The following is a 22,086-nucleotide window of genomic DNA, read 5'->3' as shown; positions in this document are numbered from 1 at the left end:
AAATGGAGCAACCCAGCCCCAGCCCGCTCCGTGGCTTCCAGCCGCACCGCCAACTTGTGCTGGGGGGCAGTTTCCCCCCTGCCCCCCAAGCCTGCTTCTGCCCCCCCAAGGAGGCCTGGGGCAACCCTGCCCCCCCGCAGGGGGGCACGTAGGGCACCAAAATGGCTAAGGACAGCCCTGCCTGCAGGCAGAGGAAGCGTGCAGAGCCGTCTGGCCGCCCCTCTGCCTAGGAGCCAAGGGACATGTTGCTGCCTCCGGGGAGCCTGCCCCGAGGTAAGAGCCGCCCAGAGCCCTTGCCCCATCCTGCGCCCCAAACCCCTGCCCCAGCTTTGAGCCCCCTCCCGCACCCAAACTCCTGCTGCTGCTGGAGGGGGCGCAATGGCCCCAGACTGCCCCAGCCGCGGCCCGTGTGGCTGGCCCAGGGGCTGCCCGAGCTGCTCAGGTGACCCCAGGCCAGCCGCTGCAGAATTCACGGTGGTCACGGAAAGTCACGGAATCCGTTACTTCCATGACCTCCGTGACAGACTCGCCGTCTTAAGCATAGCCAGTGTGTTTTGCCTGTTCAAAGGCCAGTCAACAGGCTGTGGAACATTCCCAACACCCTTTTCTATTAAACTATTCAAGCAGCACAGCACTGTGAACAGGTCCTTTAATCATGTAATAGAGCGTAGCAACATATCTAAAAATGGAGGAGTTTTGTTAAAATTAGTGGGCACATTGATGCTAAGAATAACTGCCACTTTGTTTGGAGGGGTGCAAAACCCCCCCAAATGGTCCAGTGCACAGTACCAAGGGATCCACAAGGAGGGCAAATACATCCCTGCCTATTATCAGAGGGGTAGCCATGTTAGTCTGGATCTGTAAAAGCAGCAAAGAGTCTTGTGGCACCTTATAGACTAACAGACATTTGGGAGCATGAGCTTTCGTGGGTGAATACCCACTTCGGAATATGCCTATAGCTCGGAGGACGGGGGGGAAGGGAGGAGGACAATTGGGCATGTTGACACAGCTCCTTTAATGTCTTTGGCCAGCATGTACAGCCTGAATCTTGCTTCATAGGTACTAAACAAATGAATGCAGCCCACATACATCAGACAAAAAGCAATCCTACACCTGCCTTCTTGTTCAATATGCAGCCTGCTCCAGCACGGGAGGGGGGAGGGGAGATAGCAACTACATCTGCATCATGGCGATGCTCCAAACCCCCAGAGCCAGACAGAAAGGGCCAGCTGTAAAAGGGGCAGACACCTGAAACAGGCCTTCCCTACAATCTGCCTCCTTTCACCATGCCAGCTCACTCTCTGCCTGAAATTACTAAACACCCAGGAGCACTCGATTAATTGTCCAGTGCAACTTCACCTGTTATTAACAGCGTAGTAACTCTGGGTCCTCTGATAGATCTTTATTCTTTCCCCATATATCCCCTCAAGCATTAGCTACCCACTACCCCTAACATGGGCATACCAGCTTTCTCCCATCAGCAGGCAGGGAGGTACTATCTTCCCCAATGAAGGGACATCTTGTCCTGTCCCATAAAAGGACATCCAACCACCCTGGTGCCAGCGAAGGGAGGAGCACCACCTTTCCCTCCACATCAATGGGAAGCCAAATTCCCCATTCCTCTATGGAGAAGAGCATCTGCTTTCATCTCAATAAAACAGAGAGGGTTTGTAACACTCACCACCACCTGCTTTTAGTGTGAGAAATCTTGTCCATGACTGCGGTGGATCAGATTCCTGAAACCCCCAGCCTCTGGCAGTACAAGCACTGCCTTTCAGGCCTCCCTCTTGCTGCAGAGGTAGCGATAAGTACACCCCAGCCCCAAGTCCTTGGACCATTCCTGGCAGCGTCCAGCCCCTTATCCACTGAACACTCACACAATTGCCATGCCTGCTATTCCCAAACGAACAGTAGTGCACACCAGTTTGTAAGATTCAACTCAGGATCACCACTTTGCTTAACACCACAGCAGTAGCATAGCTGGGGGGGGAGCGGGGCAGCAGCCGTTCCCCCACTGAGCACAAGTGGCGCCTTTTTAATTTTACTCACCTGGGAGGAAAAAAAAAAGAGGCAACACCCACTTTTACTGACAGGGCGGCACTCCAGGTCTTCTGCGGTACTTCGACAGCAGGCCCTTTGCTAGCTCCGCATGTCTTCAGTGGCACTGAAGCTTCATCACTGAAATGTCTCATAGACTCATAGACTTTAAGGTCAGAAGGGACCATTATGATCATCTAGTCTGACCTCCTGCACAATGCAGGCCACAGAATCTCACCCATCCACTTCTATTATAAACCCCTAGCCTATGTCTGAGTTATTGAAGTCCCCAAATTGCAGTTTGAAGACCTCAAGCTGCAGAGAATCCTCCAGCAAGTGACCCGTGCCCCATGCTGCAGAGGAAGGTGAAAAACCTCCAGGGCCTCTGCCAATCTGCCCTGGAGGAAAATTCCTTCCCGACCCCAAATATGGCGATCAGTTAAACCCCGAGCATGTGGGCAAGACCCACCAGCCAGCACCCAGGAAAGAATTCTCTGTAGTAACTCAGATCCCAACCCATCTAACATCCCATCACAGACCACTGGGCATACTTACCTGCTGATAATCAGGGCCGCCCGGGGGGGGGCAAAGGGGGCAATTTGCCCCGGGCCCCGGGCTCCGCAGGGGCCCCCAAGAGAACAGCGGAGGCTCCCGCCTCCGCCCCTCTCCTGGAACCTCAGCGCATCAAGCGCCGTGTCTCCGCCGGGGCCCTTGAGCCCCGCCCCGCTCCGAGCCGCGTGGTGAGGGGGCGGGGCTGGGAGCTCCAGGCTGAGCTCAGCTGCCTCCGCTCAGCGTGGAGCTCGCAGCCCCGCCCCCTCACCACACGGCTCTGAGCGGGACGGAGCTCAGGCCCCGCCGGCCACACGCTGCGGCTGTTCCGGCGAGGCGCTGAGACTCCGGGTGAGGAGGGAGCCGGGGGTAAGAGGCTGGGGCCGGGGCGGGGGGGAAGCGGGACCCGCCGCCGAAGCGCAGCCCGGTCTTCGGCAGCGGGGGGCCCTTCCGTTCCGGGACCCGCCGCCGAAGTGCCCCGAAGACCCGCGGCGGGGACCCCCCCCGCCGAATTACTGCCGAAGACCGGGCTGCACTTCAGCGGCGGGTCCTGCTTCGGCGGTAATTCGGCGGCGGGGGGCTCCCGCCGCGGGTCTTCGGGGCACTTCGGCGGCGGGTCCCGGAACGGAAGGGCCCCCCGCCGCCGAAGACCCCGGGCCCCCGGAATCCTCTGGGCGGCCCTGCTGATAATCAAAGATCAATTGCCAAATTAATTGCCAAAATTAGGCTATCCCATCATACCATCCCCTCCATAAATTTATCAAGCTTAGTCTTAAAGCCAGATATGTCTTTTGCCCCCACTACTCCCCTTGGAAGGCTGTTCCAGAACTTCACTCCTCTAATGGTTAGAAACCTTCGTCTAATTTCAAGTCTAAACTTCCTAGTGTCCAGTTTATATCCATTTGTTCTTGTGTCCACATTGTTACTAAGCTTAAATAATTCCTCTCCCTCCCTAATATTAATCCCTCTGATATATTTATAAAGAGCAATCATATCCCCCCTCAACCTTCTTTTGGTTAGGCTAAACAAGCCAAGCTCTTTTAGTCTCCTTTCATAAGACAGGTTTTCCTTTCCTCAGATCATCCTAGTAGCCCGTCTCTGAACCTGTTCCAGTTTGAATTCATCCTTCTTAAACATGGGAGACCAGAACTGCACACAGTATTCCAGATGAGGTCTCACCAGTGCCTTATATAACGGTACTAACACCTCCTTATCTTTGCTGGAAATACCTCGCCTGATGCATCCTAAAACCGCATTAGCTTTTTTAACGGCCATATCACATTGGCGGCTCATAGTCATCCTGTGATCAACCAATACTCCGAGGTCCTTCTCCTCCTCTGTTACTTCCAACTGATGCGTCCCCGAAGACCCATGGAGCGAGTGAAGGTCCTGCTGCCGAGGTGCCACCGAAGACCCAGAGCGCCGCCCCGTCAGTAAAAGCACCGCAGTGAGGAGGCGCCTTTTTTTTTTCCGCTCCCCGTTCCCTCCACCTGGCTACGCCACAGCACAGAGATGTATTTATAATGAAAACAAGAATAAGTTTATAGTCAAAGAACAGAGATCCAAGTGATTGTAGGAATATTGGAAACAAATGGTTACTTATAAAACAAAATCATAACACACTTTCTAGAGATTAACCTTGACTAATAAGCTATCCTCCTGGCTAAAGGATCTGATTTCACGCAGAGTTCTTTCCAAAATTTTCTGCCAACACTGGCTGACACCCCCTCTTTCACGAAGTAAATGTACTGTTTACTTCTTAGGTCTGTGGGTTTTAACCTTTTTTCATTTGCAGACCCCCTAAAAAATTTCTAATGGAGGTGCAGAACCCTTTGGAAATCTTAGGCATAGACTGCGGGGTCTATAGGTTGAAAACCACTGTCGTAGGTGAAGGATGCCAGGGTGTCTTCTTTGTCCCCCAACTACGTGAAACCTTTGATGCGTATCTCAAGCTAGGGTTCCCTCCCCCACTGGTTAGTTCTTCCTGTTACTGTTTCCTCTTTGAAGTTTCCACAAACTTTCCTGAGCCTCCAGTGCAGGCTGGTGAGCAGAGCCCCGTTGTGAAACACACAACCCTGACACACGTGACCCTTCCTGGTCTGGGGAAAACAGGTTTTCTGTCCCTTCCTGCTGAGCGGGGCCTAGCCACAGCCCTCAACAAGGTAACTTCCAGGGCAGCTTTCAGTAACTGCTCACGCACCAGCCGCAGCCGCAGCCGAGCCCGTGTCGCACCCGTCACTGACGGCAGGACCCACGTGACACCCTCGGGCAGAGGCCAGACCCTGGAGAGGCCTGCGCGCCCTCGTGACCCGCTGTTTCCTCTCGCTCCGCCCCCACAGCAGGGGAGCCGTTCCCCCTCCCCCGTCTGAGAAGAGGATCCGTCTCCATGCTTATGCTCAGGAGCCTCCAGGATGTATTAACCCTCACACGCCACCTACTCACCCAATCAGATGCCTTCTTCCCTCCCCGGTCCTGATTGGCTAGTTCCCTCTCGCCTCGCTGTTGATTGGCTATCGCCTCCTCCCTCCACGGTCGTGAATGGCTGTCAGGGCGGGGGCGCGCGCGCGCGTCGCCGCAGGAGTCGCCCTCCGCGCCGGTCTCGCGCTTCGTGGGCCCCGCCTCCTCCCCCTGGCGCTACTGTTGGACGTCGGCTGCGGCGAGCGCGCGCTGGGTGGCCTTTCGGCAGGTATATAAAGGGTCTCTGGGCCGGCGCCCCTAACGGATTATGTCAGTGTCCCCCGTGAAGCGGCCGAAGATGGAGTCCGCGCTGGAGCAGCTCAAGCAGCACACCACGGTGGTGGCGGACACCGGCGACTTCCATGGTGAGATCACACCCCTGCGCCCGCCCCCGCGAGGCATGAGGGGCCCGTTACCCCCGTTAGGGCGGGGGGCGGTCCCAGTCCCCCGTGGCTGATTCCCTCCCCCCACTTACAGGGGCAGTGGGCGAGCCCGCCCCCTCCTACACACACGGGAGGGTGGGGGAGGGGAGGCCGGAGTTCTGGCGGGCTCGGCCCTGGCGAGGGGGGAGGCGGCTGCTCCAGGGGTGTCTGAGCGCTGGGCAGGACGTGCGCGCTCCCCGGCTCGCAGGAACCGCTGGGTGCCGCCGCCCCTCCTGAGGCAGGCGGTTGGGGGCCCGGTCCTTCCTCCGCGGCCGCGGGAGGGTGCGCGCCCGCTCTGTAAGGGCCAGGCCCTCCGGCTCATTCCCTCCCCCGTGTCCAGGGCAGGGGGGTGGGGCTGCCGCTGCCTCTCACCTGACTCAGCTCGTGGGGTCTCAGGATGAAGTGGGGTGGGGGGTTGGGAGCGCAGCAGCAGGGCAGGGGATGCCTCACGGGGGGGTCTGGCAGGCAGGTGGAGGCCTTGCTTTGCTTTAACTGGTGCTGCCTGTAAGGGGAAGCAAGGTCTGGCCACTTGCTACTAATAGCCCCTTCCGTGCATTGACTCCCTGTTTGGCAAAGTGTAACCATCCTATTGAGTTTTGGGGTCTTAGTGAATATGGGAAACGCTGATTCCACTCACCAACAGCCTCACGTGTTAAGTGAGCAAAACATAAATGGAACACTGTGAACTTTCCCCATGGGAGATAGTGTGTAGTGAGAATGAAATATTGAGTGGGAATTAATCATTCCCTGATGGAAGGGAAGACTTAGGATAGGCTATGTCTACACTACCACTTATGTCAGCAAATATCCCACCTCCCTGAGCGACCTAAATTACACCTGCATAAGTGGTAGTGTGCACAGTGCTATGTCAGTGAGAGAACTTCTACCCCTGGCGTAGCTACTACTGCTACTCTTTGGGGGTGACTTAATTATGTCACTGAGAGTAGCTACACAAGAGATCTTACAGTATAGGTACAGCAGTGCCACTGGCAGCTCTCTAGAGTAGACATAATCTAAGTATTTTGGTCTAAGTTGTAATCTACTTGGAGAACATAACCTTGTAATAAAAAAACCTTTGTTAAACTTGGCTAAGAGTTCTTTGCCTAAAGCGGTTTTGTCACTTATGTGCTGTTATGAAAGACTGAAATGTCCCAGTTGCTTAATGTGTGATGGGTGGTGAGTTTGCAGATGAAGAGAGGATAAGTGCCTTCTGCAAATTGTGGTCAGTCTTGCAGGACACAGTGGGATCCTATGGTTATATAGCAGTGCAATTTGCTAGTACAGAGAAGAGTTGGACTCAACACAAGAACACTGAACAAAACCTATATAAATGCATCAGGAACTGAAGGCTTCACAACAGGAGAAGGGCCTTCACCACAATACCAGCCTAGTAGCAGGAATCACACATGCATAATACCATCTTTTCTACCCACTTCCTTTGTGACTCACTTGGGAAGTCAGCCTTCCTATGATTCAGCTGCTTCACATGTAAAATGAGGGTAATATCTGCCTCATGCTGATAATTAGTTTTGTAAAATAATTCTGGCTGTCTGGATGGAAGGGACTGTAGAAATCCAAAGTACTAATATGAAATGGTTAGCAGTGCCTGTGTGGGTACAGGTGTGTTACTGGAAATATGTGGCCTCACTGCAATAACCTGTGTAGTGCTCCTATAAACAGATGTCATAAGTATGACCTACCAGCACTGACCTTTGAACTAGGATCTTGAAAAGTTGTTTGCATTATTAAAATGCAAACATGGATGTTTCAAGGCGTATTAGATAAGATTGGTATATCTCCAATTATCTTTTCTATCTCCTAGAACTGGAAGGAGATCATCAACTCCAGCCCCCTGCCTTCACAAGCAGGACCAATTTTTGCCCCAGATCCTTAAGTGGCCCCCTCAAGGATTGAACTCACAACCCTGGGTTTAGTAGGCCAATGCTCAAACCACTGAGCTATCCCTCTCCCCAATAGGATTCAACTACTGTAGCTCTACTCTTCTAGTTACTGTTATCACCAGAACTCCTGAGTGTAGCTGTCCTTAAATTGATAATGGAAACAAGTGAAGGGCTCTGAGTTAGCATTTATGTAGTTAACATCAACAAGTAGTTAATTTTTATATGTACCATAAATCTTGTTTAAATTATCCATTTGGGAAACTAATGGCCCTTGGTACTTTTAACACCCTGATTCTGATTCAAATATTTCATTCCTGATCAGATCAGGGTTTGGTAAATTAATTGGAAATATTATAAAAAATTAGGAAGAAGTCTATAAACAAGGCTTATTTTTACAAGACTGGTTGTCTTCATTTCTCTTCAGAAAGCTGTTACATTTTGTTTACTTGGCTAGTTTTGATTTTTTTAATGGCTTCCTGTATAGTTTTCTCATGGTGAAACAAAACAGTGGAGAGGCAGAGAGGAGTTAATGTAAGAGGAATTTTGTTTACTTTAGCATGAAAATGAGTAAGCACTCTTGTTCCTTAATTTAAAAAGGGTGGGGCTAGATTTTTTTTCTGTACAAGAGATCTTAAACACACATGATTTTGCTACAGGATTTAAAGAGTACTGTATAATATAGTGTACTCAGTACACTTAAAATTGAGGATTTGCTTCACCAACTTCAGTGAAATACAGATGCTCTGCCAAGACCTGACTTATGCAAATTTGCACTTATGGAAAAAGTTCCATAAGCCAGAAATAGGATTTTAAAGTTGCGGAAATTTGTGTAACATACAGGTATGTTTCCGACTGTGCAAAATTTGAGTTATGCAATTGTTCCATTCCAGAAAGCCTTGCATAAATTGGGGGTTATCTGTATATGCAGGCTTAGTTAACTTAGTCATGAACCATGTTTTAGCTTTGTGTCCAAAGGCCTTTAGTAATGGGAGTCTCATATTTAGTGACTTCTATTAAGACCAAGAGTGTAATACAATAGTTTTGGTACAGTACTTGGGTTTAATCTAAGATTCAGAAAAAAGTGGGGGAACAAGTAATTGGTGGGGTTCAGTATTGGTGACCCAAAACCAAAGAGACACAGTAAAAATACTTTAAATGAGTATTTTGAAGGCATTAGAGTAGGTTATACAAACCTGTTAACTCCTGATATGGGGTGCTGGCTTCTGAGCATCTTAATTGACCCCAAGAGTAGGCCTTGTGTGGTAGAGGACCATAGGGCAAAAGAATATAGAAAGAGCAGCCACAGCAAGGTTCCTGCAGCGTGAACTCAGTAGTGCTGAAGGTAGCTGACAGAGCAGACTTTGCTGATGGGAATGGTTACTAAAAGTAAGTAAATATAAGCAGTGAACAGTGGGTACAAATACGAGCAGGGAGCAGTAGAGGTTTAAGTGGAACAGGCTCATAACAATTTTCAGGGGAAGGCAACTACTGTGGAAACCAAGGATTTTAAGGGAGAATTTCTCAGGCTCTGATTTGGCCAGGACACAAGTCCACATTCTGATCCCTGGGCAGAGGTGATCAAGAGCCACATGAGATCTTTAACTCCGATATCTCGGTTTTGTCTAATTGGACAAAACTTTAATGCATGTAAAATTTTGAACCAACTTGTGTTTTTTGTACAAGCCACAGTCCTCACAGGAGATGTCCAGGTGCTATGGGGACAAGGGATTAACTCTCCTGAGCCTTGAAAGTCCCAAGGAGGTAGCCAAGTCAGTCTCATAACTTTTGTACAAAGAAAAATTAGTTCTTACAATGATGCTGTGTTCTGAATCCAGATGTAACCCATATATTTTACATTAATACATGAATAATTCATGAATTAATGTGAATATCTGCTGATTTCTGAATCTTCAGCACTATCAAGTATGGCTAGTGGTGGCCATTAACAGACCTTCTAGGATCTAATGTCTGAGGGTATGGGAATTTAAAACATTGATTCTGTAGCCTTGTCAACAGATAATATGTATTTCATACTGTAGTCAGCAACAGGTGCTGAGCACAGTCTAGCTGCAAGTTTTAACCATGCACTTTAAAACCATTCTGTAGTTTGTCCTTGGCTACATTTGCTGTTAGTGCTTGGTACTGGTTCAGCTGCAGCTGTTGACACCAGTCACCAGCAGTGTGTATTTTTTTTCCCAAGTGTTGATAAATATTTATTGCACTATATAGTAGGGAAAATTTCTGGCCTAAGGAGTAAAGGACCATTCTAGTCCTGACCACCTGTGTGCTTCCGCTGAAACATTGGGCCAGATGCCTCTTATCTCCATCTGCAGAAAAGCAATGTTCCCAGCAAAAGCAAAGAACACCTGATAAATTATGAAACTGTTAGTTTCAGTCTGCTGCTCTTGTTGGTGTGGCAGTATGGGCCAGACCAGCATGTACTTATTCTTCTGCACAATTCTCCAGCCAGTCAACATTAAACAGATGCTGTAGCAGTGAGCAGGATTCAGAATCCCCATTTAAACCTTTGCTGAAAACTTGTTCTGGAAGGCTGAAATGTAGCCCCTTATTATAGGGAGCGAACTTTTGAACTCTACCTTCAACTGTGTTGATATCATAATTAGTGACTGGAAAGTGCCGAATGACACTGCTTCTATAGGGAGGGGATACTGGAAAAGTCAGTCCTTATCATATACTCAGATGACATGTCAGAAGTCATACATTTGCTTGTAATCTTTAGCATAACTGAGTTGTACAGACTTCTGTAACACATGACAAGCAGTATATATGTTGCTAGAGTCCTATAAGATACTTTAGCCGGAAGTGTATTGCAAATACATAGGATGCTGAAGAGGATAAATGAGCTTTATCAGTACTTACCCATCTTGGAGTTGCATTGTGTTGTCAGATAAAACATGGACGATAAATGAAAAACTGGAAAAAATAACGTATCTGAAGGACCTATGTGTAAGATGAACATGTACAGAGAACCAAGATCTTTACTTAAAGGAAGCTGCTAGGAAAGTGTAGCTTTCTGTACAATGTTTCTGAGCACTATCTGTAGAAATTAAGTAGAATTTTCTAAAATGAGATTTTCCTCTTGGAATGCAAAGTATTCAGAAAAATGAATTGGTAATTTTTCATAATTTTGACATTTAGCTTTTTCAAGATACCTTATGTCCTCTACAGTGACCTCTGCTTATAAAGCTATTTGCTGAGTCAAACATTGCATGCCAAACACTACTCCGGCATATTAGAACCAGACAGTGTACAGTAAAAACCACTTTGTGGTAAACATATGTCATCTGAAACAGGGGTTCTCAACCTTTTTCTTTGAGGGCCCCCCCCAACATGCTATTAAACTCCATGGCCCACCTGTATTGTCATAACAGGTTTTCTGCATGTAAAAGCCAGGGACTGCATTAGGGGGTAGCCAGCAGGCCAATTGCCTGGGGTTGTCATGCCACAGGAGCCCCTGCAAAGCTGCATTGCTCTGGCTTTGGCTTCAGCCTCGGGTGGTGGGGCTCAGGGCCCAGGTTTCAATCCCAGGCTTTGACTTTCTGCCCTGGGCCCCAGTGAGTCTAATGCTTGCCCTGCTTGGCGGCCCCCTGAAACCTAGATAAGATAGTTGAGTAACTTCTACAGTGTCTTGACCAATGGTTTGTTACTCTTTGAAAACAGTAGAGCTTAAGTACTAAATAAACCTTGCTTGATCTTTTCACTATAGCTTTCAGTCATCGCTTTGTACAGTGGTTTTCAAACTTTTTGTATTGGTGACCCCTTTGACACAGCAGGCCTCTGAGTATGACCCCCTGAGTTTGAGACCCTCTGGTATAGACTCTTTTGGCACCATTCCCCAGACTTGCAGGCAGCCTCTTAACTGCACCATTCCTGCCTCAAGAAAACACTGAACTCTGATACAGATTTTATTGCTTAAGAGGCATGTTAACTGATCCTACAGTAGTAGGATCATACTTGATTGGTCAGGCTGGGTAGCCTATTTTAAACTAGCAATCTTTATTTTTGTAGCAATTGATCAGTACAAGCCTCTGGATGCTACTACAAACCCATCCTTGATACTAGCTGCGGCTCAAATGCCAGCTTACCAGGAATTAGTAGAGGATGCTATTGAGTATGGAAAAAAACTTGGTGGGTAAGTAAGACCATTAATTTAATTAGGCTTGCATTTATGACAGCTGATGCCTTATGTAACTATTTGCAGTAGCAGCCATAGTGTTTGGCCTTTTCATAACCTAAGCAAACACATGAGTTTTGCTCCTTAGCTAGTCTTCTAGACTAAGTTCTAACAAAGTGTAGGTGAAGGGATGCAACATACAAATCAGCAAAGATGGTGACAGGCTACATGTGATGGTGTATAATCCAGTGTGAGGTTTTGTCCTCAGCACTATAAAGACTATCCCCAATGAGTAGTTTCTGGTAAACATTATGGGTATATCTACCTAGCAAAGAAAAATCCATGGCTTGCCTGTGCCAGCTGACTCTGGCTCATGGGGCTCTGGTTATGAAGTTGTTTCATTGCTGTGTAGACTTCTAGGCTCAGGCTGGAGCCCAGGAGCTCCAGGAACCTGAAAGGTGAGGGGGACTCGCAGGGTCCTGAAGGCCAGGCTCCAGCCTGAGCCCAGAAGCCTACATAACAATGAAACAGCCCTGTAGTGTGAGCTTGTTGGCTGGCACAGACCAGTAGTGGGTGTCTAGATGCTGTGTAGACATACCCTGTGAAGCGAAGTGAGTCTTCATTCTAATTTAGATCCCTTTTGAAGTAGCTTTGTGGGCTTGCTCAGGGAAAGCATTCCATGAATAGGTAACATCATGAAAGAAAGCACAGATGTTTATGGGAGGAAACAAATGGCATATGGACTCTGGTAGTATTGGTGAAGCATAGATGGGACAAAAGACCAGAGTGTATACATAAGGAATAGGAGAATTACTCTGATTTAAAGGCTTGAACTGTATGTGGGGGGGAGACAGAGACTTAGGATACTAGCTGCAGTCTCTCACATCAGGGCTGCCCAGAGGGGGGGCAAGAGGGGCAATTTGCCCCGGGCCCTACAGGGCCCCCACAAGAGCTTTTTGGGGCCCCTGGAGCAGGGTCCTTCACTCGCTCCAGGGGGGCCGGAAAACTCTTGCGGGGCCTGGGCCCCCGGAGCTTCTTCCGCTCCTGGTCTTCGCAGGCAGGGAGCGGAAGAACCCCTCACTGGTGAATTACAGCCAAAGCGGGACCTGCCGCCAAAGTTCAGCTCGGTCTTCAGCGGCAATTCGGCAGCGGGGGGCCCTTCTGTTCTGGGACCCGTGGCGGGGGCCCCCCCCGCTGCTGAATTACCACCAAAGACCAGGCTGCACTTCAGCGGCGGGTCCTGCTTCGGCGGTAATTCGGCGGCGGGGGGGTCCCACCACGAGTCTTCGGGGCACTTCGGTGGCGGGTCCTGGAACGGAAAGGCCCCCTGCTGCCGAAGACCCCAGGCCCCCGGAATCCTCTGGGTGGCCCTGTCTCACATTTCACTAATTACATTTTCATTCTTTCAGGTCAGAAGATGAACAGGTCCAAAATGCAAGTGACAAACTTTTTGTGTTATTTGGGGCAGAAATACTGAAGAGGATACCAGGTCGTGTGTCCACAGAAGTAGATGCAAGGTTTGGCTTTTCTGAACCAGAGCAAGATTTGTAGGCATCTTGTATGCAATTTGTAACCAGGGTGTTCCTAATCTGCTGATCTTGTAATGGTGAAATGTTCAGAGTTTAAATCGCTACCTTTTCTGTTTAATTGAACTGTGAAGTCACAATTTGCCTGTCTAGGTTTTTACTACATGCTAGACAAAACTAAGTATGAAATGGGGTTAATCTTCAAGGCAGTTGTAAAGGCACAGATCACATTCTCAATCTATCCACCATTCTTCTTGGACTTAAAGAAATTCAGGCATCCAATTTAAACGTAAGAGTTGAGTTGGGTTTCTTTTCTTTGCCCTTCTCCCACCAAAACTTACAAAATGGTACACTGTGGCTTTTAACATGCACATGGGGTAAGGCCTGTTAACTTCCTTGATTCTTTTCTACCTTTTCAGCATCTAAATTCTTTATGAAAATTAAAGCAATAACTTTTAATTTTCCCTGAGAAATATCCTTGGTTTTGTTGAGCTTTGGGCCCACTTAATCCTAGAGAATGTTTTACAATTTGGGTCGCTTTAACTACAGCCCCAAATAGAAAAGCTGTTTATTGGGAGTTTAAAATTTAATACAGGAGGCAGGATAGTTCTTCTGGTTATGGCTAAATTACACACTAATAACCACTGTTACTCCATGTGAGAGCATGCATCACTGTCTACCATTATCTGTTGGTGGAAGCTAGAAAAAGATGGATCTGGGATATAAACACAAGACGACAAATGTTTAACTTGGATCAATGTCTTTCTTGTTTCGAAGGTTGTCCTTTGATAAGGAAGGAATGATTAAGAGAGCTAAGCGCCTCATTGACCTTTATAAGGAAGCAGGAATTGGTAAAGATCGCATTCTCATAAAACTGTCATCAACGTGGGAGGGGATTCAGGCAGGCAAGTAAGTGTCTGTAGCTGGTATTTATTTTAATTTATATAATGCTTCTAATGGCTGGTCATGAAAATTTAAAAAATCCTATCAATGTGTTGGCTGTTTTGAGAACCATGCACCAGTAAATTCAGTTAGTGGAGTTAAATCTAACATGAGCAAGACTTTTTTTTTATTTGTGGGACAACTGTGCTCATTCTAGTGCTAGATCTCTGCTTTAGAGCTCAATAACATGTTATAGTTCAGTAATTAACTAGTGACATTTAACTTTATGAAGTTATTAAACTAATTATTTGATTGTAGATTGAATGGAGGGGGGAGGACAGACTCCATTCTAAAATGACTTTTTTTGCAGGGTTCTGGAAGAGGAGTATAGGATCCATTGCAACATGACCTTACTCTTCTCCTTTGCTCAGGCAGTGGCCTGTGCTGAAGCTGGGGTCACCCTAATTTCCCCTTTTGTAGGGCGTATCCTGGATTGGCATGTTGCAAACACAGACAAGAAGACTTATGAGCCCTCAGAGGACCCAGGTAAGCTTGCCTCTGAATGTAATTGGGGGGAAAAGTTCACTACAAACAAGTTACTTTTTAAATCTTCTCTTATGAATGCTTCTCTAGAAAATACAGTATTGGGTACTAAAATTTCTGATTTAAGAATCTTTGCATTTTAAAACTTATTGTCTTGAAAATCACCAGTGTTTTCTTCATAGGAGTGAAGAGTGTCACTAAAATCTATAATTACTACAAAAAGTTTGGCTACAAAACTATTGTGATGGGTGCTTCATTCCGAAACACTGGGGAGATTAAAGCACTGACAGGCTGTGACTATCTTACCATTTCACCTAAGCTTCTGGGAGACCTCAGTAAAGAGAACACCAAACTAACTCCCACACTCAATGCTAAAGATGGTAAGTCAGTTTTCTTTCCTTGTATAATACAGACTTGTTCCATAATCCCGAGACTCCTCTTTACTACTGAACATAGCTGATATATGGAAGAAGCCAGCTTTGGTAAGTGGTAGTACATAGCTTCAGCTTAAACTTAATGCTTCTTGCCTCCATCCAAACTCTTTTAAAGGAGTAAGACTTGGCTCATCTACAGTAACTGCCTTGTACTGTCTTCATGACCACCATGGCTATCAGCAGTCCTTGTGGCACTGCTGTTGAGGGAATCAAGGCTTTTCCACACCTTTGATCTAGTATGTAGCCATTTATATTCAGTTTACTTAATATCTTGGGTCCTTTTGCATGCATTAGCCAGTAACTACCCCAGATTCAAGTCAAGATGTCTGATTCAGTTTAAACAGTGATACTTTTATAAAATAAAAATTGGGGTGGGAGGGAGAAACCACCTCTAATTTGTATCCTGGGACTTGAAGGATTTTACAAAATCCTTCAAGCAAGAAATTTTAACGCTAATTTTGCAAGAATGGAATTCATCTGAAGGACTTCAGGTAAGGCTAGAAAAGATCGTACACCTATACAACAGTCAACATTTGAAACCCAGAGTTTTTAAAAACCAATCTCTCTTGAAAAGGTACTAAAGTGTTGCAACTTATTTGGTTTAGCAATGTTTTGCTGTGGTGGTTCTTGCATGTGGTCCTGGTAGCTATACCACTCTTGTCTTTCCTTCCTCTTAGCTTTATAAACAAATATTAAATTACAAAATTCATACTGGGAATTGTGCACAGCTGCAATCATGAGCTCTACTAAAGGCTCTAAGCAGTGGGCAGGCTTGTTATCAATTGAGCTTTTGTTAGGCATCTGCTGAATAATTGGAACCAATTGCTTGCTTGAGTCCTTGCTCATTCCCACAGTGTCTTGTGTAACATTTTTATACTGTGGGCTGAAAGTTTAGTGCCATTAGGAGCCAGATACAAACATGAGAAACATGAATGCCCTAGCCTAAAATTTAGACTAGCAGGATAACTTCCCCTAAGATAAGAGTTCAGAATCAACAATACCTGATTTACTCCCCAAAATGTGTTCACACAGTAAGTCTGACAACCTTGTCAGCAGTGTGTGTGTGTGTGGTGGGGGGGTGGATTTCAAACTTCAGCTAATGGGGGGACTACATCGGGGAGTTTAAGGGACATTTTATTTTGGATAGCAATCTTGTATTTGAATTGAAGGATTTTGCCTTTTGAGATAGATAATCTAAGATATTCTGTTACAACTCCCTTTTTTGTGTAGCTCAGACATCTAACCTTGAGAAGATTCACATGGATGAGAAGACATTCCGCTGGGAACATAATGAAGACCAAATGGCTGTGGAGAAATTATCAGATGGGATAAGGAAATTTTCTGCTGATGCAGTTAAATTGGAGAGAATGTTGAAGGTAATTCAGCATAGAATTCAGCAATTTATATGCCCCTTTTCCAGACCTTTCAGAATGACACCAGCTGACCCACAAGTGAGGTGTGGTGCTATCTTGATTTTTAAAGCGGTGTTTATTCTAGTAGCTAGACTTGTATACAAATCATGCAAATTGTGATAAGTATTAGGTCACCATTCCTATGTGCAAAGATGGTTTGCTGCCTAGATAGCATATGAAACACATACTGGGTGTTCTCATTCCAATGTATATGTAATTATGTCTTGTTATACCTCCTGTGAGCACCGACTAATGCAAGATGTAAACAAACATGAATGTTATCCCAAGTGCACGGCAGTATTTAGACTGCACTACAGCTAGATGAGTCAGCAGGTGACATTCTGAGGAGTTTGTATGACTGTCAAATTCCTGACATAGAATCTGAAAATTAAGTTTCTGCCTCAAATCAGTAATATTCTATATCAGTATTGGTGTCTGAGGAACACTAAAATGCAGTACTTCCATAGTGATTAAGTTTAACTTTGGCAGTAAAACACTTATGATTTACAGGATGCATGGGGGAAAAATGTTGATTAAGGTCCATTTTTATATAGTCTCAACTATTTTAAAATACCAGTTGAAATAATTAGGTGAATTAATAGCATCTTGACTGTACTAAATCTGCATGTATATTTTTGTAGCAGTTGTAGACACTGCTAATGTTGACTGCATAATTACTATTGTACTGGCTTAGTCTGGTGTCAAAGCACTGCAGTTTCCAGACTTAACTAGGACTCTATTGGAAATGTTAACTGCAGATTATTCTTTTTTTCCTAGGAACGAATGTTCAGTACTAAAAATGGAAAGTAGAGAAACCAAAATTCCTGCTGGATTGTGGAGGCTGAATGAGTGGGATTATTAAAAATGGATGTACAAATATCTACATGTAAAGTCTTACGCTATGTATGGAGAGTTTTCTGTATTCCATGCTTTTTTATCAATTTGCAAAGGGACAAGACTTTCAATGTGTAGCAATTTTGGCAATGTATTAAAATAGTTTGTGTAATGAGTTTCACTATTGTGAACTTATTTAGATCAATATTTACATATTGCTGTACTCCTTGCCACTTTTCAACTTAAGCCACTCACTTTCACTAGAATTCTCAACGAGTAGCTAACAATTTTTAAACCCTTAAATGTACCTCCCAGATGATCCTAGGGAAATTAGTATTTTATCCTTGAGGTACTTACTGTGGTTTTGAAGGCTGTGTATGTATGAGTGCCTTTCCAGTACAATAACTAATCAAACTTACTGCTCCAGGCTAGGAAGATCTATTAAGTTTTAAAGATCAAACACATACTCAATAGATTCTTTCAGTAAGATCATGAATTGTTTTGTATCATTCTGGAAGTCAGGTGAAGCTGTCACTTGTAGCTGGGTTTCCTGAATCCCAGTCCAGCAGCCTGTCCAAATATCTTTTTATTGTAAGTGGACTTAAAGAAACAAACCAAGAGATGTACTCTTAGAACATGTGGCTGTGAAAGTAAGCATGGAATAGCAGCTTCAGAATTATGTAGAAGCTGAGCCCCTGGGTTTTCCTCACTCCTTCCACTGAAAATGAGTTACCTTATGCTTCTAAATCAGTAGTTGAGTAACAGTTCTGAGGTGCTACCCCATTTTATAGCTGAAGAATAGGGTTAAGACTTGCTCAGACCTAAATGAATTAGCAGTAGAGCTAGGTGTAAGAGCAAGTATCTTATTTCTTAGGGGTATTTTGAGACTGCCAGTTTTCCATTGCACTGTGTGCATGCTCTAGCAAACATTTATTTGAGGCAGCCTGTGCAGTTTGGGCCTTGCATTATACAGGGCCCAGACACCTGCACTCCTATGGTGATATCTCAGACCTTTCCCCACTTGGTGTTATGTAAGATTTCTTATCAGTGGCTTTACTGATTTGCTATTTGCAGTTGACTCTAATCATTACCTCACCCCCCCCTTTCCTTATGTATTGGACTAATTATTGTCACTCAGACAGGCTTTTTAGCTGACACATAGCTCTAATTTACCCCAGTAAAGGCACTAAAAGCCAGAAGCCTGCAGAAAGAAAGCAGGCATCTTATGGTATGAGGCAGTGAAAGTCAGTTAAATCAAAGTTGCCAAGCTTGATTTCTGCTGCTCCAGTACAAGGATTCTAGCACAAATGTTTAGTCACATTTTACCACTTAACTGACCAAAAATTAATCAATCAGTCCATGCTGCATAAAGCCTAAAACATTTTAAAGCATTTTATATAAGTACATGGAAACCTTGACTTGACACTCAAAATCCATGCACCTCTAAACAATCATGATAGGCCCCCCCAAAGCTGCTGAAATTATTGAAACACCAATCTAACCTGCTCACTTTACAGCTTTCTATTAACTTGAAATTCTGGAACAAACTACTCCATTGCTATTGCATAATGAGTGAACAGTTCCAACTACTCCCATTTCAACAAGGTTCCTTTTTCCATTCTAAACAGCTCCCTGTTATTTCCTCCCCTTCTACAAAAATGAAGCCATTATAGCAGAAGAGCATATACTCCCATTTCTCTAAAGAAAGGGCTGTTCCTACTACAACACTTGTTAAACTGAGTTCTTTCTCTGCAGAATGCTCAGTGGAGCTCAGTGCTTGACACCTGTCTTTTGCTGTATTTTTCTCTTCTGGTTCATAATTAAACCTGCCTCCTGCCTTATTATAGGGGTCCAGTTTATAGGGGTCCAATTATGTCAGGAGGATGTGGCCCTAGGTTGACAATTAACTGTTTCCTGATTAAATTGATAACACAGTAAATTGTATTTGAACTTTCAGCCTCCTAAAAAGCAGTACTAAACTTATACATCAAGAACATTCTGCTCTGTTATACCCATGCATTCACATTGAACAGTACAAGGGGGGGAAAAACCCAATGAGTAACAGGACTAGTCATCATTGTCATTAGGTGACTGTGCAAAAGGTTGACAACCTAATTTAGCTGAGGTTAGAGCAGGGAATGCTCCTCTTATGTTGGTGTTAGCACAATTCTGCTAGAGAAGAAAAAGCTCAGGCACCCCTAACAGCACAAAACATGCAAGGGCCCAAATTTTTCCACTGACTATGTACATGTAACTCACTAACTTCACTGGGCCTTATCTGCATTCAGGTGCTAGCACCATGGACAAAAAAGGCTGTCTGGTAATTTCCTTGCATTCTGTAATTCAGCTACACTCAGACTCAGAGCCTTTGCTGATCTCCATTAATGTTTTTAGAGGCAGCTCCAATTCCCATTGAAACTTAATAGTAAGACTCCCATTAATTTAAATGAATTAGTTTGGGTGCAGAGAATGGGTAGTAAAGTGTCCCTATGGGTACTCCACTTCAGGTGCACCTGTCTCTTTGATCAGAGACACTTCAGTAAGCAGTGTCTGCTCAGCCTAGGCATCCACATGCCTATACTGAGGATATATAGAGCTGCATGGGAAAACTGCATTCCTTCTCAGCCACCCTTCAGCATGAGATGAAGGATTGAGTATCCCAGCTTCATTTTAGGGATAGTTAAGCTTGCCATGCTGTATCTTTTCTGTGGATAAATAGGTCAAAAGCTAGCACCTTAAAAAGAGAAAAACCAAGCCCCTGAAAGGCAAAATCCTACTGGTTTTCCCAACTGAAGGCTTAGCTAAGCTTTTAAAGGAGAGTTTGCAAACTGCTTGTACTTAAACAGTAAAAATACATTTAGGACTCTCATCATGCAGGCCTTAGGGTTGCAGGCTGTACTTTGAGAATCAGGACAGTCCCATAGATTTCAGAATGGCAGACACCTGCAAGCAAGAGCCAAGGCCCAGGAATTTAGCTCTCCCACAGGGCAGTAAGCAGCACTGCACTAAGAAGCTTCCCTAGCCCCAGAACTATTGCCAATCTCTACCAAAGCCACTCCCCTCCCTTGGATGACCTTGGGCAAGCCACTTAATTTTTGTTTCCTGTGTAAAACCTATTGTTTTTCTGTCTGGTCTCTTTGGGGTAGGGTCCACCTTTTTGTTGTGTGTCTGTAGAACACCTAGCTAGCACAATAGGGTCCTGGTCCATAACTCAGGCTCCTGAACACTACCACAATACAACACTAGAAATACTTCCAGAGATGTGGGTCACTGCAGCAAGGTCTTTCGAAGAAAATAGGACAGTGAGGTTGCCCACAGCTCTAGAGGCACCAAGCTGGAACAAACTGCCTACCAAAACCAGGGCAGGTCATGTCAAAAAGCAGACAACTCAGAGCTAGCACAGGTTTTAGGCATCTGCAACCCTCTGGAGTTTATCCTCTGCTAAAAAGTGGGCTGAACCTAAATTATAGTGAGGCAAAATAGCAGGGAGAATCTTCAGAAAACAAATCAGTAGGTTCCCTGGGTTTGATGTAGTTCCTTCATCAAGTGGTTTTTGACTTCAGTTCTAAACTATACATTGAGGGGGTAATGCTCAGGTCCTCCTAAGGTACTTTGTAAACTCTGAAATCTCTCTCTCTCACACACATCCACCTACCTCCCTCCCTCAGTGGTTTGAGCATTGGCTTACTAAACCCAGGGTTGTGAGTTTAATCTTTGAGCGGGCCACCCAGGGATCTGGGGCAAAAATCTGCCTGGGGATTGGTCCTGCTTTGAGTAGAGGGTTGGACTAGATGACCTGTTGAGGTCCCTTCCAACCCTGATATTCTATTATTCTAAAACACAGCCTTAGGCCACATGATAAGTGAGGTACACAGTACATTATGACTTCTTCCAACAAGAGACAGAGGCCTTTGTTCACACACACTGCTCAGCAAAGCTGAGGATTTGGCCACAGGTTTTTAAAAGCTAGATGTGTGCAAATACACAATCATAGTTGTGCTTTTCCTCTTGCTTCCTCCTGAGAGCCACCAGTGTTTGCTGTGAGGGTCTTATTTACATAAAGCAAAGCAGTGGCAATACACACCATTAGTAGCAAACCAGGAATCCCATGCTATTGGGGGTGGGGGGGGGGAGTGTTAGAGTTTGGGAGTAGTGGTTTAAGAACATGACAATATGGTGCTGTTATTCCTTCATGTACCTTCTACAAATCTAAACAATGCAAACTAATGGCACCACAGCAGTAAGACATCATTGGTTCCTACCAGTGGGCACAGTGGTACACTATCACAATGCAATCTGACCTGCCTTAACACCCTTGAATGCAGTGGGAGGTTTGGGTATGGAAGGCATACAGGATAAGGCCGCCTTGTTACCTTGAAGTCACTAAGGATGGAGACACTGCTGCACTGGAAGAGACCATTCGTCCAGCTAATCTAGTATCCTGTCTCCAGTAATGTTCTTTAGAGAAAGTCTATAAAGCACATGGACATTTTTGCAAAAGTATCAGGGAGAGAAGGAAGAGTTCCCTTCTGAGCCTTCCACAAGCAATTGGCTTACCTCTGGAGGGGAGAGAGCTATTCATGCTCATAAAACAGGTTAATTCATCTCTGAACCTAGCTCACCACGGGCCTGATCCAAATCCCACTGATGTTAACAGGAATTACCATTGATTACACTGAGCTGGGGATCAGGCTCTGTTTGGTGTTCATGTGCCAGTGGATTCCACAGGTTACTTAGATGGTTTTAAAGAAATGTATAAATGAATTTAAAATGGGATTGAGCCCTGGGGCCTGACAGCCTCTCACTGCAGAAGAGGTCCAGCATGAACAACTGCAATGCAAGTTTCCTGGCCCTGCCCCAACAATGCACTTCATCCTTGACCATCTTGAGAGACAAAAGGGTAGTTCTTTCTCCACATCCACCCCATTCTTTGGTTCTCTGCTGCCTGGACCAG

The 22,086-nt window shown here is 45.6% G+C and overlaps 1 protein-coding gene across 1 annotated transcript; it reads left to right on the top strand.

The window, feature by feature from the left end:
* The first annotated feature begins 5,208 nt into the window (after positions 1-5,208).
* TALDO1 (transaldolase 1) lies at positions 5,209-17,308 on the top strand. Its single transcript, XM_045016391.1, has 8 exons — positions 5,209-5,408; positions 11,396-11,519; positions 12,911-13,018; positions 13,805-13,936; positions 14,280-14,455; positions 14,635-14,832; positions 16,117-16,262; positions 17,076-17,308. Exons 1-8 carry the CDS (start codon positions 5,312-5,314, stop codon positions 17,106-17,108), a joined length of 1,014 nt encoding a protein of 337 aa, XP_044872326.1. The 5' UTR covers positions 5,209-5,311; the 3' UTR covers positions 17,109-17,308.
* Positions 17,309-22,086: the final 4,778 nt, after the last annotated feature.

Source organism: Mauremys mutica, chromosome 4, assembly GCF_020497125.1.
Source record: "Mauremys mutica isolate MM-2020 ecotype Southern chromosome 4, ASM2049712v1, whole genome shotgun sequence".
Lineage (NCBI taxonomy): Eukaryota > Metazoa > Chordata > Testudines > Geoemydidae > Mauremys > Mauremys mutica.
This window is presented reverse-complemented; position numbering and strand designations above follow the sequence as displayed.

Coding starts and splice junctions, on each gene's coding strand:
- TALDO1 (XM_045016391.1), top strand. CDS start 5,312: ATGTCAGTGTCCCCCGTGAAGCGGCCGAAGATGGAGTCCGCGCTGGAG. Junction 5,409..11,395: donor GGACACCGGCGACTTCCATG/GTGAGATCACAC, acceptor TTATTTTTGTAG/CAATTGATCAGTACAAGCCT. Junction 11,520..12,910: donor TATGGAAAAAAACTTGGTGG/GTAAGTAAGACC, acceptor TCATTCTTTCAG/GTCAGAAGATGAACAGGTCC.